This window comes from Vigna radiata, chromosome 8 (genome assembly GCF_000741045.1).
Source record: "Vigna radiata var. radiata cultivar VC1973A chromosome 8, Vradiata_ver6, whole genome shotgun sequence".
Classification (NCBI taxonomy): Eukaryota; Viridiplantae; Streptophyta; class Magnoliopsida; order Fabales; family Fabaceae; genus Vigna; species Vigna radiata.
The window spans coordinates 31,553,904-31,567,827 of NC_028358.1; the positions used below are offsets into that span (position 1 = coordinate 31,553,904).

The 13,924-nt window shown below is 35.3% G+C and overlaps 3 protein-coding genes across 3 annotated transcripts; 1 reads left to right on the forward strand and 2 right to left on the reverse strand.

The window, feature by feature from the left end:
• Positions 1-209: 209 nt before the first annotated feature.
• On the forward strand, positions 210-1,357 carry LOC106770525 (protein FAR-RED ELONGATED HYPOCOTYL 3-like). Its single transcript, XM_014656330.2, has one exon. The coding sequence runs from the start codon at positions 240-242 to the stop codon at positions 1,197-1,199; it is 960 nt and encodes a 319-aa protein (XP_014511816.2). The 5' UTR covers positions 210-239; the 3' UTR covers positions 1,200-1,357.
• LOC106770526 (protein MAIN-LIKE 1-like) lies at positions 1,202-2,220 on the reverse strand. Its single transcript, XM_014656331.1, has 4 exons — positions 2,185-2,220; positions 1,859-2,056; positions 1,398-1,784; positions 1,202-1,282 (listed from the first exon to the last, which is right to left on the reverse strand). The coding sequence occupies exons 1-4, from the start codon at positions 2,218-2,220 to the stop codon at positions 1,202-1,204; spliced, it is 702 nt and encodes a 233-aa protein (XP_014511817.1).
• A 1,780-nt stretch (positions 2,221-4,000) lies between these two features.
• Positions 4,001-9,504, reverse strand: LOC106769833 (syntaxin-43). The gene is made up of 8 exons (XM_014655608.2): positions 9,146-9,504; positions 8,392-8,674; positions 6,286-6,375; positions 5,215-5,292; positions 4,918-4,995; positions 4,762-4,827; positions 4,601-4,681; positions 4,001-4,510 (listed from the first exon to the last, which is right to left on the reverse strand). The coding sequence occupies exons 1-8, from the start codon at positions 9,346-9,348 to the stop codon at positions 4,403-4,405; spliced, it is 987 nt and encodes a 328-aa protein (XP_014511094.1). The 5' UTR covers positions 9,349-9,504; the 3' UTR covers positions 4,001-4,402.
• Between the last annotated feature and the right edge of the window lie 4,420 nt (positions 9,505-13,924).

The window sequence follows — 13,924 nt, forward strand, 5'->3', positions numbered from 1 at the left end:
TAATTTGATTTTAATTTTGAAAATTTTTCTTAATATCTTAGTAGTTTGATTTTGTTTAATTTTTGAATTTTTTTAGTGTAGGTTGTATTTATTTGTATAAGATGGATAGCTATCCATTTTTGGATTCTCAAATGAATTCTGATTTTATGTCGGAATTTTCTTCCTTTATAAACGAAGTCGGTGAGGGTGATTACACAGATAAATTTTCTACTGATGAAATTTTCCCATCACGTGATGATATGATTGATTGGGTTCGGAAGATTGCATTTCATTTTGGATTTGTGGTCGTCATCATAAGATCTGACACAACAACTGGTGAACCTGGAAGAAAGACATTCGTTGTGTTAGGCTGTGAAAGGAGTGGGAAATATAGGAAGTATAAGCAAGACGTGCAACCTAGTGTGTCTGGCACGAGAAAATGTGAGTGTCCATTTAAGTTGAGGGGTAAACCTAAAGGACACGGTTGGGTGTTAAAGGTTATGTGTGGTTATCACAACCATGAATTAGTCGAGACTTTGGTCGGTCATCCTTATGCGGGGAGGTTAAATGCTGCTGAACAGTCAATTCTTATTGACATGACTAAGAGTCAAGTTAAACCTGCAAATATTCTCTTGACTCTTAAAGAGCATAATGAAGATAACGTGACAACTATAAAACAAATATATAATGCGAGATACACTTACAAACGATCTTTGAGAGGGTCGAGAACTGAAATGCAACAGTTGATGATGTTGTTGGATAGAGACAAATACATCCAACATAGTAGATGTTTGGAAGATTTTGACGTAGTAAGTGACCTATTTTGGACACATCCTGATTCAGCGCACCTGGTCAATTCATTTAATATTGTGTTCTTAATGGATACGACATACAAGACAAACAAATATCGTCTTCCGTTGCTTGAGATCGTTGGAGTCACGTCCACTGGTTTGACATTCACAGTCGTTTTTGCATTGCTTTCAAGTGAACGCCAAAATAATTTCACTTGGGCATTGGAAATGTTTAGACGATTACTATTGACAACAGAGGGCGGTCCACGAGTTGTTGTCACTGATAGAGACATTGCTTTGATAAATGCCATTACCAATGTCTTCCCTGATTCATATCGTATGCTTTGTACATTCCACATTATGAAGAATGTGAAAGCGAAATGCAAGATGTTAGTGGATAATGTTGAGGCATGGGATGTTAGTGGATAATGCTAAGACTCCAACCTTGTCTCGAAGGTATGTATCGTGAAGCTCGTGGATGGAGGTCTGTGTACGTATCTAAGACTCGCCTCCTTCCCATCTCAGGAAGGTGCTCATATATCCAACTCTAAAAAAAAACATTACTTATATTATTTTATACATTCCTAAAATATAAAAAAAAAATAACTTTGTAAAACTTAAATGTACCTGTAGAAGAGTGACATATCCAGCTATCTGTCTGACACCATAGAAGCTAGCATCTCCTAGCTGCTCATAAGTATGTGCTAGTGCAGCTGCTCCCCAATCATATCTCGAACATGCATTCAAGTCTCGCAACAGAAGGAGGTACGAGACACGAATCAATGTCCCACTCTTATTAGTAAAAATTGTGCATCCAAGCAGATGCAACAAATACGCCCGAGCAGCGCACTCCCAAAGCTCCTGCTGAATGCAATCATGGTAGACCTCGCGGAGCCAGCTCAACCGCACTTTTGGACCGCGTGACTTCTTCATCTCGGCTGAAGCTTTGGCGCAGTCGACGCCAAGCAAGTCCATAAGATGAGATCGCGCCTCATCGTACTCTAGGTCCTCCACCTACAAAATTGCCCCACGATAGGTAGGTGGAGTAGATTCTGAACGTCATCTAATGTGACGCTCATCTCGCCTACCGGGAGGTGGAAACTGTTTGTCTCTAGGTGCCATCTCTCCGCAAGTGAAACGATCAATCCATGATCAGCGTACTCGTAGGATAGGTTAACTAAGGAAGCCAACCCCGACCTGGATATGTATGGCTCGATAGCCTCATGATACATTCCAAAATTTTTTAATTTTTTACCATGACTCCTCAATTGAATCTCCCCTCGATCCTACATAAAAACACATAAATATATAACAAAAATAAATAAGCAATTAATCAGCAATTAACATTTAGGTTCATATATGGCATATGCAACATGCTGGGAATAGTGTGTAAGCAAGGAGGTGTCATGTGGACCTCCTGGAAATCCATCATCTTCAACTTCATCTCCATCTTCATCTTCATCTTCATCTTCATCTTCATCTTCTTCTTCACTATGGTCATCCTGCTCTCGAACATCCTCATGTTGAACATAGTCCTCCTCACGATGTCCCTATTGTATAGACTCCTCCTGATCCTCATAATCATGCTCATCAATGACGTCTGTGCGATTTTCCTCTAAGCGTCTTCTACGAGCAGATGNCGTAGGTCGTCTCCTTTCATCATGTGATGAAGATGATGGCCGACCACGAGACGATGAAGCCTCTCCATGGGAAGATGATCCGCCTCTAGTTCTTACCATTTCTATTACTAATTATATTATTAACAAATTATATAAAATATTATATAATTATATAATAATAAATAACGAAAAATAATTATTTAAAAACATAAATAAATAAAAATATATTAATAAAGGATTAAAAATATTAAGAAACAATTAAAAAAATCAAAAACATAAAATAAATTAAGAAAGTTAAAATACATACATAAATTACGCAAATTATATATTCTTTAATTAAATAAACAAGTTAAAAAATATATATATTAAATTCAATTTCACAAACAAATAAAATAAAAGTAAAAAATACATACATATTAAATATATACAAAATTTAAAATAAAAAAAAAATATATTTAAAACAGAATGAAAAAAAAAAAAGCAAAACCCTAATCATCGCATCTCAGACACCTCTGCCGCAACTCACCTCCCTCTGCCGCAACTCACCTCCTCTGCCGCAACTCGCACCTCTGCCGCAACTCGCACCTCTGCCGCAACTTAGCTCCTCTGCCGCAACTCGCAACGCACCCCCCCTCGTTTGCCGCGTCTCCGAACTGCGGCTAACGATAGCCGCATCTCCCAAATGCGGTTACGCACAGCCGCACCTCGCAGGTGCGGCACCCCTCAACCGCGACTCTGAGTTGCGGCACTTCTAAACCGCGCCTCCAGATGCGGCGCACCTCCCTCTGAACTCAACAAACACCCAACCCCAACCCCTTTTCATCCTATGATTCCTCTCCTCTCAGTCCAAATATACATTTCAAATCCTCTGAACAACACAGATCTACTCTAAATATATATTTCAAAGAAAATTTGTAACTAACTTGATATGGGTGCTAGAAGAACTCCTGGATCTCACTGCCACCAGTCAACGAGAGTGTTCTTCTTCTTCTCTGTTCAAGTTCTTCGTGCAAGGTAAAAAGAAGGGGGGTGTAGAGATGCAAGACTGAAATGGAAGACAAATGAGCATTGGAATTCACAATTACCAGCTTTTTCAGTATTTTTATAGAATCAAAATATTCTCTCATGAATAAAGCAAGGATAAAATGGTAATTTGAGAGGTGCAGGGAGAAAGGGGTGAGGTGCAGAGGAGAAGCACTCTTGTTTCAAACTCCAAGTATCGATGCCCATTATGATCTTTTTTATTCAACACTCCTAAAATGTGTACTAGTCATAATGCATAAAACTCAACTATTCGTCAAAAATAAGTTGGAAGATTCGTCTTTAGTTTGTGTAAAAATTTAAACACTTATTGTAAACTAACTTTACACAACGTAATCATATTTACAATTTTATATTTTTCTATCAATTTTTTTTATCTTAGTGTTTTCTAACGAATTACCATTCACGATAAATATTAGATAATTTAAACGTACGCACATAGTTCCATCTGGTACTACATTTACTTTTCACCCATGAATTCAGAATTCTTTCATTAATCAAGGTAACATATATGAAAAGGAAATGAGCACCGAGTCCCTCAGGTTTCATCAATCAATAAATTCAGATTTCTTTCCTCAATCAAAGAAAAAAGTTGTATGAAAAGGAACTATGCATTCCGCAGGTAAAAAAAGGTCCAAGTAGAGGTTCATACAACCGCTCTATACATTTTTCTGTCCTTATGTATCCTTTCCTACTATACCACACCAATTTCTAAAAGTTCTTTTGCTTCTACACACCTAATCCATCCTACCTCCACACTCAGTGGTAAAAGAAGAAAAAAAAAAAAAACTCCAAGAGAATTAATATGGTCTCTACATACAAAAAAAATATGGCTCGTCTACTCCAAAACTGCTCGGTCTTCATTGACAAGTTGCGTAACTATCCGAGTAGACAATGGATATGGTGCCAAATGAAAGGTCGCACAAATGAGGGGTGACCAGATATTAAAAATAAATTGAATATCACCACTGATCACAAAATAATTTCCTTAATGATTAAGAGAACCAACATTACGAAGCACATGATGACAAGCACAGTAGCACACATTACCATACCGCCTTTTTTCTGAGTTCTCTCTGCCTGCATGTCCCATAAACCAAATAATTATCATAGGGGAAAAGTGATAAGAGAATGAGTACTGCCAAATAAAATAGTAGAAATAAGTAGGACCTTCTGCAGCTGTTTAAGCCCATCCTCAACTGTGGTTGCAACATTCTGAATGTTGTAGTCTATTCTATCGACGATGGTTCCCTATGTATAGAGGATGTTAATGAGTAAAAAATGTTGAATAAGAAATTTGTCAACTTCCTCACAGGAGGGTATCTGCTGACCTGGTCTATGACTAGTACTGATAAATCCTTCATGATCTGAGCAAGCTCGTTCACAGATTCCACAACCTATAAAAGCAAACAGCAAAAAGGCTCTAAGTCCATCTAGAACACAAAATAAGTCATTAGTAACAGTGCATAAATGCAACTTTTACTTACCTGCTGGATCTCTTTTTCTCTTTCTACTGTGAATGCTTCACTTTTCTTCAGCTTGGCCATTTGATGCTCATTAAATACCTAGATGTGAATAATTTGATAGCATTAGCAATCAAATAGCATATATCAAACTACGGCACGGGTGTGATGACCATATGGACAATATAATTTGTCAATTAATCTTCCAGGAAAATAAATAGCCAATAATCTGAGTAAGGACAAAATTATTGGGCCCACCTATTCTGTACTCAACAAACAAATAAGTGAACTAAAAAAACAATGAAACAGAAAAATAAGTACCATATTATCTAAATCATCATCTTCAAATCTTGATTTACCTCCATTCAAGTTGATCTCTAGATCAACTCCATCTTGACCCTGCAATATAATAAAATGAAAATCAAAAGCTTTAAACAAAATTCATCAATTATTTAGTGATGTGTATGTATAACATGAAAATTGAGATCATCTCCAGACAAGAGACACCGGGTGAAGGAATAAGGTAATGCAGTACAGCTTCCTTCATTATAAATATTCCTTCAAAACTTTTAGAAGGTGAATTTTACCAAATTCAACCATACAAAATCAGTTCAGTTTGTAAAATGAAAGTTGCACCTAATTGTATACTATAATTTTCCATATCTCTAATTAATGTTAATCTTCAACACATTCTTTCATACTGAAAATTGAACATCTTGAGCGAGGAGTTAGATATTTGTGAGTGCTCTGAGAGTGGTTTAATAACGAGTGATTCCATAACAAACTTTGTTATAATAGACTTTAATATCATTTTAGAAAGTGAACAATAAGTCTAATTAAATCTTACAAAATTAACTTATAAAATGAATTTTACATCCACTTGAATATTATAATTCAATCATATCTTCACTTGGTGTGAGATCTCCAACATAGACAATAAAAAAAATATACTTTATTACTTGTTATCCAATGGAAAGAAATATCAAGTAATCATTTGGTCACAAAAACAACAAAGTCTTGTTCCACTAGGAGAGGTTAGTTAAATGGATTAATGATGCCGTTTGACTTGGTTAAAGACCAAAACTTCAAAAATACTATTTACCATGAGATCATTTGGCCACAGAAGATAATAATAATAATAAAAAAAAAAAAAAAAAACTGACGGTGTGGTAAGAAGTTTTCATATAGAACTTTAGATAAGAATTGGAAATATAATTTCATGAGCTAAATAAAGTAAATCAAATTGATTTGCATGCTTGTGTTGTTTTTGGTTTTTTGAATTGTCAACATAAAATCAACTGTGCAAGTTAACAAAAAAAGCCAGAAAAAGATGGTACTTTATTTTCTGTTAGTCAAGGAAAGAACGGTACAACAATAGCCTTTTTTTCTCACCTCTTTCTGTAGTCTGAGGCGCTTTAAATAAGTTGATTGTTTCTTGCGTAGCTCAACAGAGAGGTTCTGAAGGTCAGTAGCAAGAGATCGCTGCATGCAGTACAAAAAATAAGAAAATGTTCAACATGGTACATGTAGCAAGTTCCAGAATAAGACAGAAAATGGTTAAAACTTAAGTTCAGACACAAAAATTACACATTCAAAAGTCAAGCCACTATCATAGGCTCAATTCATGCACAAGTGTCCTAATCATCTTTTTGGTTAAGGAAATTTTAATAAACTGAACTTTAAGTCTAACTCAATTCTACAAATTCAATTTGTAAGATAAGATTTGTATTCACTTTTATGTTATTATTAGATATTATCTCTAACTTATATGGACTCTTTAACATCGCAAGTGTGGGACTAAGAAACCCAATATCGGTTTATACAAAACCCAACAAACTTGACTAAATAAATTCTGAATGACTTTGATACCATCTTAAGAAAAAAGAATTTAAACTTAAACTTTATAAAATTAGCTTTATAAGATAAAGTTTGTATCTATTTATATATTATAATTTAACCTAACCTTATATCTAGTCAAGTTGGGTTTTCAAAAAAAGAAAAAGAAAATGGATACAATTAGCATCAAGACGTTTTAGAAATATTGATAAATGACAATAGTGACAGTTGGCCCAATCAAGCAACTCCAACATAGATATTTGGATTAATTTAATCAAGTAAAATAGTTTGTTTGGTTTGAATTCAGTTACATGCGTTTGGCAATGGTTTTGCCAAATATTCATGGAAGTTACTACACATAGCTTTAACTAGGCACATCTAAGTATTAGAGTTACATAACCAAACACCTATCAAACTTTTGAATGACTTGATGCAAACTGTGCCATCGTTAAGCCACAGGAATACAGTATAAAAGTAAATGGTCAGCATAGGCCTTTTTCACTTCCCCTCCTTGCTTCGTTCTCATTATAATACTTGACTGCCAGAATAATCTCAACTGAACTCGAAACAGTGATATGTTAACTTAGATTGGCACATGATTAATTCTAAATTGAGCAGAATTGTATACAGGAACATGGTATATAGCTCACAGTGCAATAACTTTTTCTGCTGCGTTCTAACTGGAGTCCTTTAGAACAAAAATTTTGGTGCTATAGGAGAATATTGGTTCCATCCTTTTGCCTTTGAACAATTTTACATGACATAATTCAAAGGGTTGATAAAAAAGGAGGCAAAAGATTGCGATGATGTGATTATTTGGTTGAAGCAAAGTACATGCATCTTTAAGGATGTTTGCATGCCCATGGATGTTATTGGACGGTATTGTTATTGTCACTAAGCCTTCTATCGCCACATTCTTAAGGGATAGGGCCATTGATTTATGGGGGTGTTCACACCAGGCAGTAATTTAAATGGAGTTTCCATATTTGACAATAGAGAAGCTGGAACTCTGTTGAACATTGTAGTCTTTTAATTCCAACCTCCCCGCACTGGTTGTAATTCTTTCTTGTTTCTCCTACGATGCACAATAATGCAATATGCATATATATATATATATATATATCCAACACAATGACATTACAAAAATATAGAGGATGTGATACATGCAATGTAGATATGTATAAAATCTTCTTAAAAAGAACAAAAGTAAAATTGCAATTCTAAAAATTCAAAGCAAGACGATGCTTCCTAGACACAACCAAAAAGAAAATATAAATTATAAACATCACTAATCACAGCATATTCCCTAAAGACAATAATAGTGGCAACTCAATCGTATTTCCTATTGAGCATCATCCATAAAAAGGATGAAGTATTCGCCAAGTATCCGAGTATGACGGATACTGGATGTGTATTAGATACAATACCTTAAGTAGATGCAAGTATCGGTTCTTCATAGTTTTACCGGATAAACTTCCTTTCATTACCCCTAAAATATAAAAGCAGCAGACCATACCAGTGATACTGTGAAAGAGTCTCATGCTTTGTTAACGAAGAGCCCAAAAGATTTCAAGTTGAATCAAACAAATTCATTGTTTTTGGGCAAAAGCAAAAGCCCATCATCTATCCCATTAGTATTTTGTAAGAGGTCTGCAATTGTACCTGCACGTTTTTCCTGACATTGGAATCCTCAGAAGGCCCAGAAGCAGAAAGTCTCCGGAGTCTCTTCTCCGACCTCTTTATTAAGTCAGTTATCTCGTGTGTTAGAGTCTCGATAGCATGTTGATCTTCTTTCCCATCTCCAAATGACGGCATCAAAGCCTTTGCATGAGCCTTGGCCAACTCTGCCATTTTTGTGCGTGCACGTTGCACATTTGCTGATATTTCTTCCGATAAATCCACCCACGCAGGAGGTAGCCCCAAATTGACTGCATTTGGACCACGACTGTATCCATTGAAATAATGAACATTACATCATTTCGAAGTCTTATCTAATAACTTGAAACATGCACGTGTGGAAAACAGAAGGAAGTGAGATATGCATAATAATTTCATAAGACCAGTGTCCAAATTTAGAAGAAACTGACCATTTCCACTGTAATTCTATTTACCAGAAAAAATTAAGAGTGCACCACATACAAATCATCGGTTAATCCACAAAACTCTGGATAATGCCAGAGATATACTTTACTAATACTAATATAAAATTCCTTCCAGGTATGCTTCATGTTTTGAGTGCCGAGCTCCAAGAGTAAATGCGAACACTCCCAGTTCTATATATATAGTTCCTTGCAGTATTCATTAATCGATTAAAAAGCTACGGATCTGATAAATAAAAAGCTATTCGGATAATTGATCCACGATAACAACTAAAATCGATGGAAATGTGAAATCGTGAGATCTGTATGAAGCGCACCTCGAATTACCAGGATCGTCGGTACTAAGCGGAGCGTAAGAGCGATTGGGATTGAGAAGTGAGGTGCTGACCAATTCGATGACGGGGCCACCGCCACCGCCGTGGGAGGAGGTGGACTGCGGCGAAGAAATGGAGGGAATGCGAACAGCCTTCAACGCATCTCTGTGTTTTCTGAAAAGCAGAGTGCGATTTCTCGTCGCCATTCAGATTCAGAACAAATCAAAGGAAATGCTTCGTCGTTTCGTCACAGTCAAACCAGAAACAAAGATCGATCGATCGATCTCCTCTCACGTGATCAAACTTCACCATCTAACAGCCGCTCACGTGCCATCGAAGTTCTTCCATAAACACAAAACACACTCTTTGAAAAAAAAGTTATATTTGTTTTTAATATAAAACTGCAAACATTTAGTATTAATCTTTTAAATAATTAAATTTGTTTTCCTTAAGCTAAACAAGTGATTAGAAATATATATTAATTTTAAATTTTTATAATTATTTTTGAAATTTGAATATTATTTATCTTAGGAATTGAACATATATAAAATGATTTATTCATGTTTAAGATTTTTTTTATTTCAAAAAAAGAAAAAAATAAAATAAAATAATATTTAATTTATATAAATTTCAACTAAATTACATTCGTTTATTACTTATGTTTATCTACATATTTTTTAACATATTTATCTTTAATCTTTCCAAAAACATGTTTATCCAACATTTTTTATATTTGATAACTAACTACACCGACAATCGTTTATTTTTATTAATATAAGTATATACCTTAAAGATTTATATATATATCTATATATATATATATATATATATATACATATATATATATATATATATATATATATATATTTATTGTTATTTTTTTTTTCCATATTAGGTTTTGTTGATTATTTTTTTCAGTTAAAAAGTCTTTAAATATAGACAATTCACTATAGAAGGAAACCAATAACTAATGCTACTTTGTATCAACAAGTCATGTATGAATTGTAATATTTGACCAACACAAGACAAGGCATTGTCTTTGATGTCAACAAACTCAGTCAAAACATGAGTACACCTGTCATGGATCACTAGCTAGGATTAAAAAGAAGGTTAAAAGCTCTTTTTGGTCCCAGTTTTGGTTGAGAAAATTCGAATTGGTCCCTGTGTTGATTTTGTGTTCAATTTCGTCCCAAAGAACGAATTATTTGTTCAATTTGGTCCTTTTCAGTAACTCCGTTAAAATTGTTAATGGCAACGTGTCCACATGTGCAACCTTTAAGTGAGATGTCAGTTTTTTGCTGACTGGGAGTCCTTTTTAGCAGAATTTTTTAATTTGAATTTCTTAATCAGGGTTTTTATTTTGGGAATAAATTGAAGAGGGTGGAATCTAAATTAGGGTTTTTATTTCCGAATCTTCTTCCCTTAGTTAACGAGCCATCTCTGGCCCATAAAGAAATCCAAAATCTCATTGCATCTGACAGGCATCCAAACATTGTCCGATGGTATGGGGTGGAATGCGATCATGATTTTGTTTACCTTGCTCTGGAACGNTGTACATGCAACTTGGACGATTTGATTCATTCGCACTCTGATATATCAGAAAACCCNGCAGTTAGAACTTCTCAAATGAAGACAGAGGAGACTGATATGCACTTTCTTTGGAAAACAAATGGTTTTCCATCACCTCTCTTACTGAAATTGATGAGGTGAGTGAAAATATTAAACACTTGTTGATTGTTAACGAGCCAAGGGGAATGATGAGAAGTACGGCGGCCCAAGCTATTCCAACAAGATGAAGAAGAATGGGAAGCAGACATGGCTCGTTAACTAAGTGAAGAAGATTGGGAAATAAAAACCCTAATTTAGATTCACCCTCTTCAATTTATTCCCAAAATAAAAACCCTGATTAAGAAATTCAATTTAAAAAATTCTAACTGCTAAAAAGGACTCTCAGTCAGTAAAAAACTGACATCTCACTTAAAGGTTGCACATGTGGACACGTTGTCGTTAACAATTTTAACGGAGTTACTGAAAAGGACCAAATTGAACAAATAATTCGTTCTTTGGGACGAAATTGAACACAAAATCAACACAGGGACCAATTCGAATTTTCCCAACCAAAACTGGGACAAAAAAGAGCTTTTAACCTAAAAAGAATTATGAGATATCTTTAAGGCATGATGAACTTATGTCTACATATAAAACCCTCAAATGATCTTGACATAGTGTGATATTGTGATACAGATTGGACAACTAGTACTGATGACAAAAAATCAATGGAAGGATAATGTGTGTTTCTTAGAGAAACTATCGTTTCTTGATCTTCAAGAAAACACAAGGTAGTGTGATGGAAGACCATCAAGGGCTCATATTGGACCTCTTACTAGAGCCATGGCCAAGAAGATTCAAGAGGAAGAAGGATCACCTATCATTATGCTTCTATGGAAGGTGACTTATACTAATCCTTCTTCTCTAAACTAAAACAATTACACTTTGTGTTGTAGGGCCTAAAATAAAGTTTGGAGCAGCTTGAGCAGCTTGAGACAATAAAGGCCCAAAGCTTCTCGGACAAGGCAGCTGCAGCATGATTGGAACGGCCAGCCAAAAACCCAAAAGCAGCCAGCAAATGCTTTTCCATGTGATTTTGGATGACGTGGACAACAAGCATGGAACGTGCTTGGTAGCGTGGATTTGCTTCCTCCAAATTATAACTGATTGCATTGGTTTTAGGAGGGAAAATGGGATCAGATTAGGGGCACCTCTCATCTATAAATAGAAGGGCCAATACATTGTAAAAGTCACTTTTGAGCCTTAATGAAATGCTGCAGAATTTCTGTCACAGCCATAATGCTCTTGAGTCAATGCCTCTTTACACTTTCTCTACCCTTTCCTCTAGCTTCCTTCCATAGTAGGAGGGCTTTCTGAGCTGAGAGGTTGAATTACACACTCCTTCCATCATCAAAACACCAAAAACCCTTCATACACATCCATTTTCGCTGCACTATTTTTGCTTCACGGATTGCTTGCTGTTTGGAGCTGCATCACACGGATTCCAAGCCATGGCAATCTTCCATCAAGTGGTATCATGAGCTGTGGTCGTCCACGCATCCATAGCTAAGTGTTCCTTCCATTTTCCAGCTCAATTTTCATTCCATTCGTGCTCTCTGTTCCAGTTTTCAATTTCTGTTTCCAATCTCTGTTCATATATTTTCTTTGCTGTTTTGAGTTCTAATTGTGTTTCCCGTTGCTGTCTTCATGTTTCCAGTGTGTGAGCATGTTTGTTTTTCATTTTAAACGGTGAATTCACTTTATTTGAGTCAACTCCAGCTTCAATTTGCATTTCCAGTACTGTCATGGTCATGTGCACACCAGTGTTGCAGTTTTAATTCTGTTTCTTGGTTTTCTTTCTGATCTGCTGAGTTAATTCGTTTTAATTGAGTGTCAAGTGCTAATCCAGTTGTATATATACCAAATAAGGCAATGAAGACTAGATCTAGCCTTGGTAATACAAACTGAAGCAATCTGCTGTGATTTCCGGTTGAAATTCTGATACAGAATTCCATTTCTGGTTTCAATCTTTAAATCTGTTTCAAGTTGTTTTTAATTGATTCTGGTGCTTTATACAAACTTGTTTGAGTTTGTTGAATGTGTTTTAAGGTGTAGCAAACCAGAATAAGCAATGAAATGCAATATGCATAGCTTGGTTGCTCAAAATCATTAACCAATTCACTATTTCAGTTATGAACTTTGGTTTTTCACCGTACAAAATTATTTGAATCGTGTAATCTGAATTTTGTCATGCTAAGCACCTTAATTCTAGCTTAGTTCTGTGTAATTACACTGCCTTGAGTCATTTCTTTGTTGTTCAACTTTTGAATCCATGAAAAACTGAGTTTGGTTGGTGATTTGGTGCATTTTACTGCATAAAACGTTACAGCAGTGGTGATTTATGAAAATATGTTGTTTCTCTGCTGTTCCATAGCTTGAGCAAGTCCAAATTGATGATTTAAAATTGATAGCACTGTTTATTTGGTCAAAACACGTCCTATATGCAGATTTGTAGTTGAAACCATCATTTTTTGGGCTAAAATGGAAGTGAACTAGTGAATTTGTATTACAGTCAGATTTTAAGTTGTTTAAGACTTTAAACATACTTAAAATCATCAAACAAAGTTGTTTGATCATTCAGAAGAGCTGTTGAATCACTTTATTTCAAATTTGAGTGTCAAACCACCAATTTAGTTCAATTTTCTGGTGCAGTTTCACTGTGACAGCACTGTTGTGATAATTTTTTTATGCAAATCACTTTTGGATTGTAGCAAGAGCTGGTTCATGGTTATATAATGAAAATAAAGGATCAAAATAAGTAAAAACAAGTGTTAAAAGGCTTTTAGAACCGTGCAATCCAGATTCAAGCAGTTAAAACCCCAAAACACAAAATTTGAATTTCATTGGGGCATTTTAACAAACACTTATGTAAAAATATCAAACAGTTTGTCTGGTTGCATTTGTGAACTGTGTTGTTGATTTTTCTTGCTTTATTCATCTATTCTAGTGCCTTTGTTAGGTTCCTTTTGTGTGCTAGCTTTTATTGAGTGCTGTTTCACTTAAATTCATCCATTTTTTTGGCCTCCAATTTGCTGTCAACCACTTGCAGTGCAGATTTCTGATACAGAACTTATATTAAATCTGTTTGTGGTTTTGGTGACTTATTTGGGAGCTGGTGTGCAGTTTGATTGATTCATTCAGCAGCATAAATCCTCTCCTGTTATGGTAGCCTCT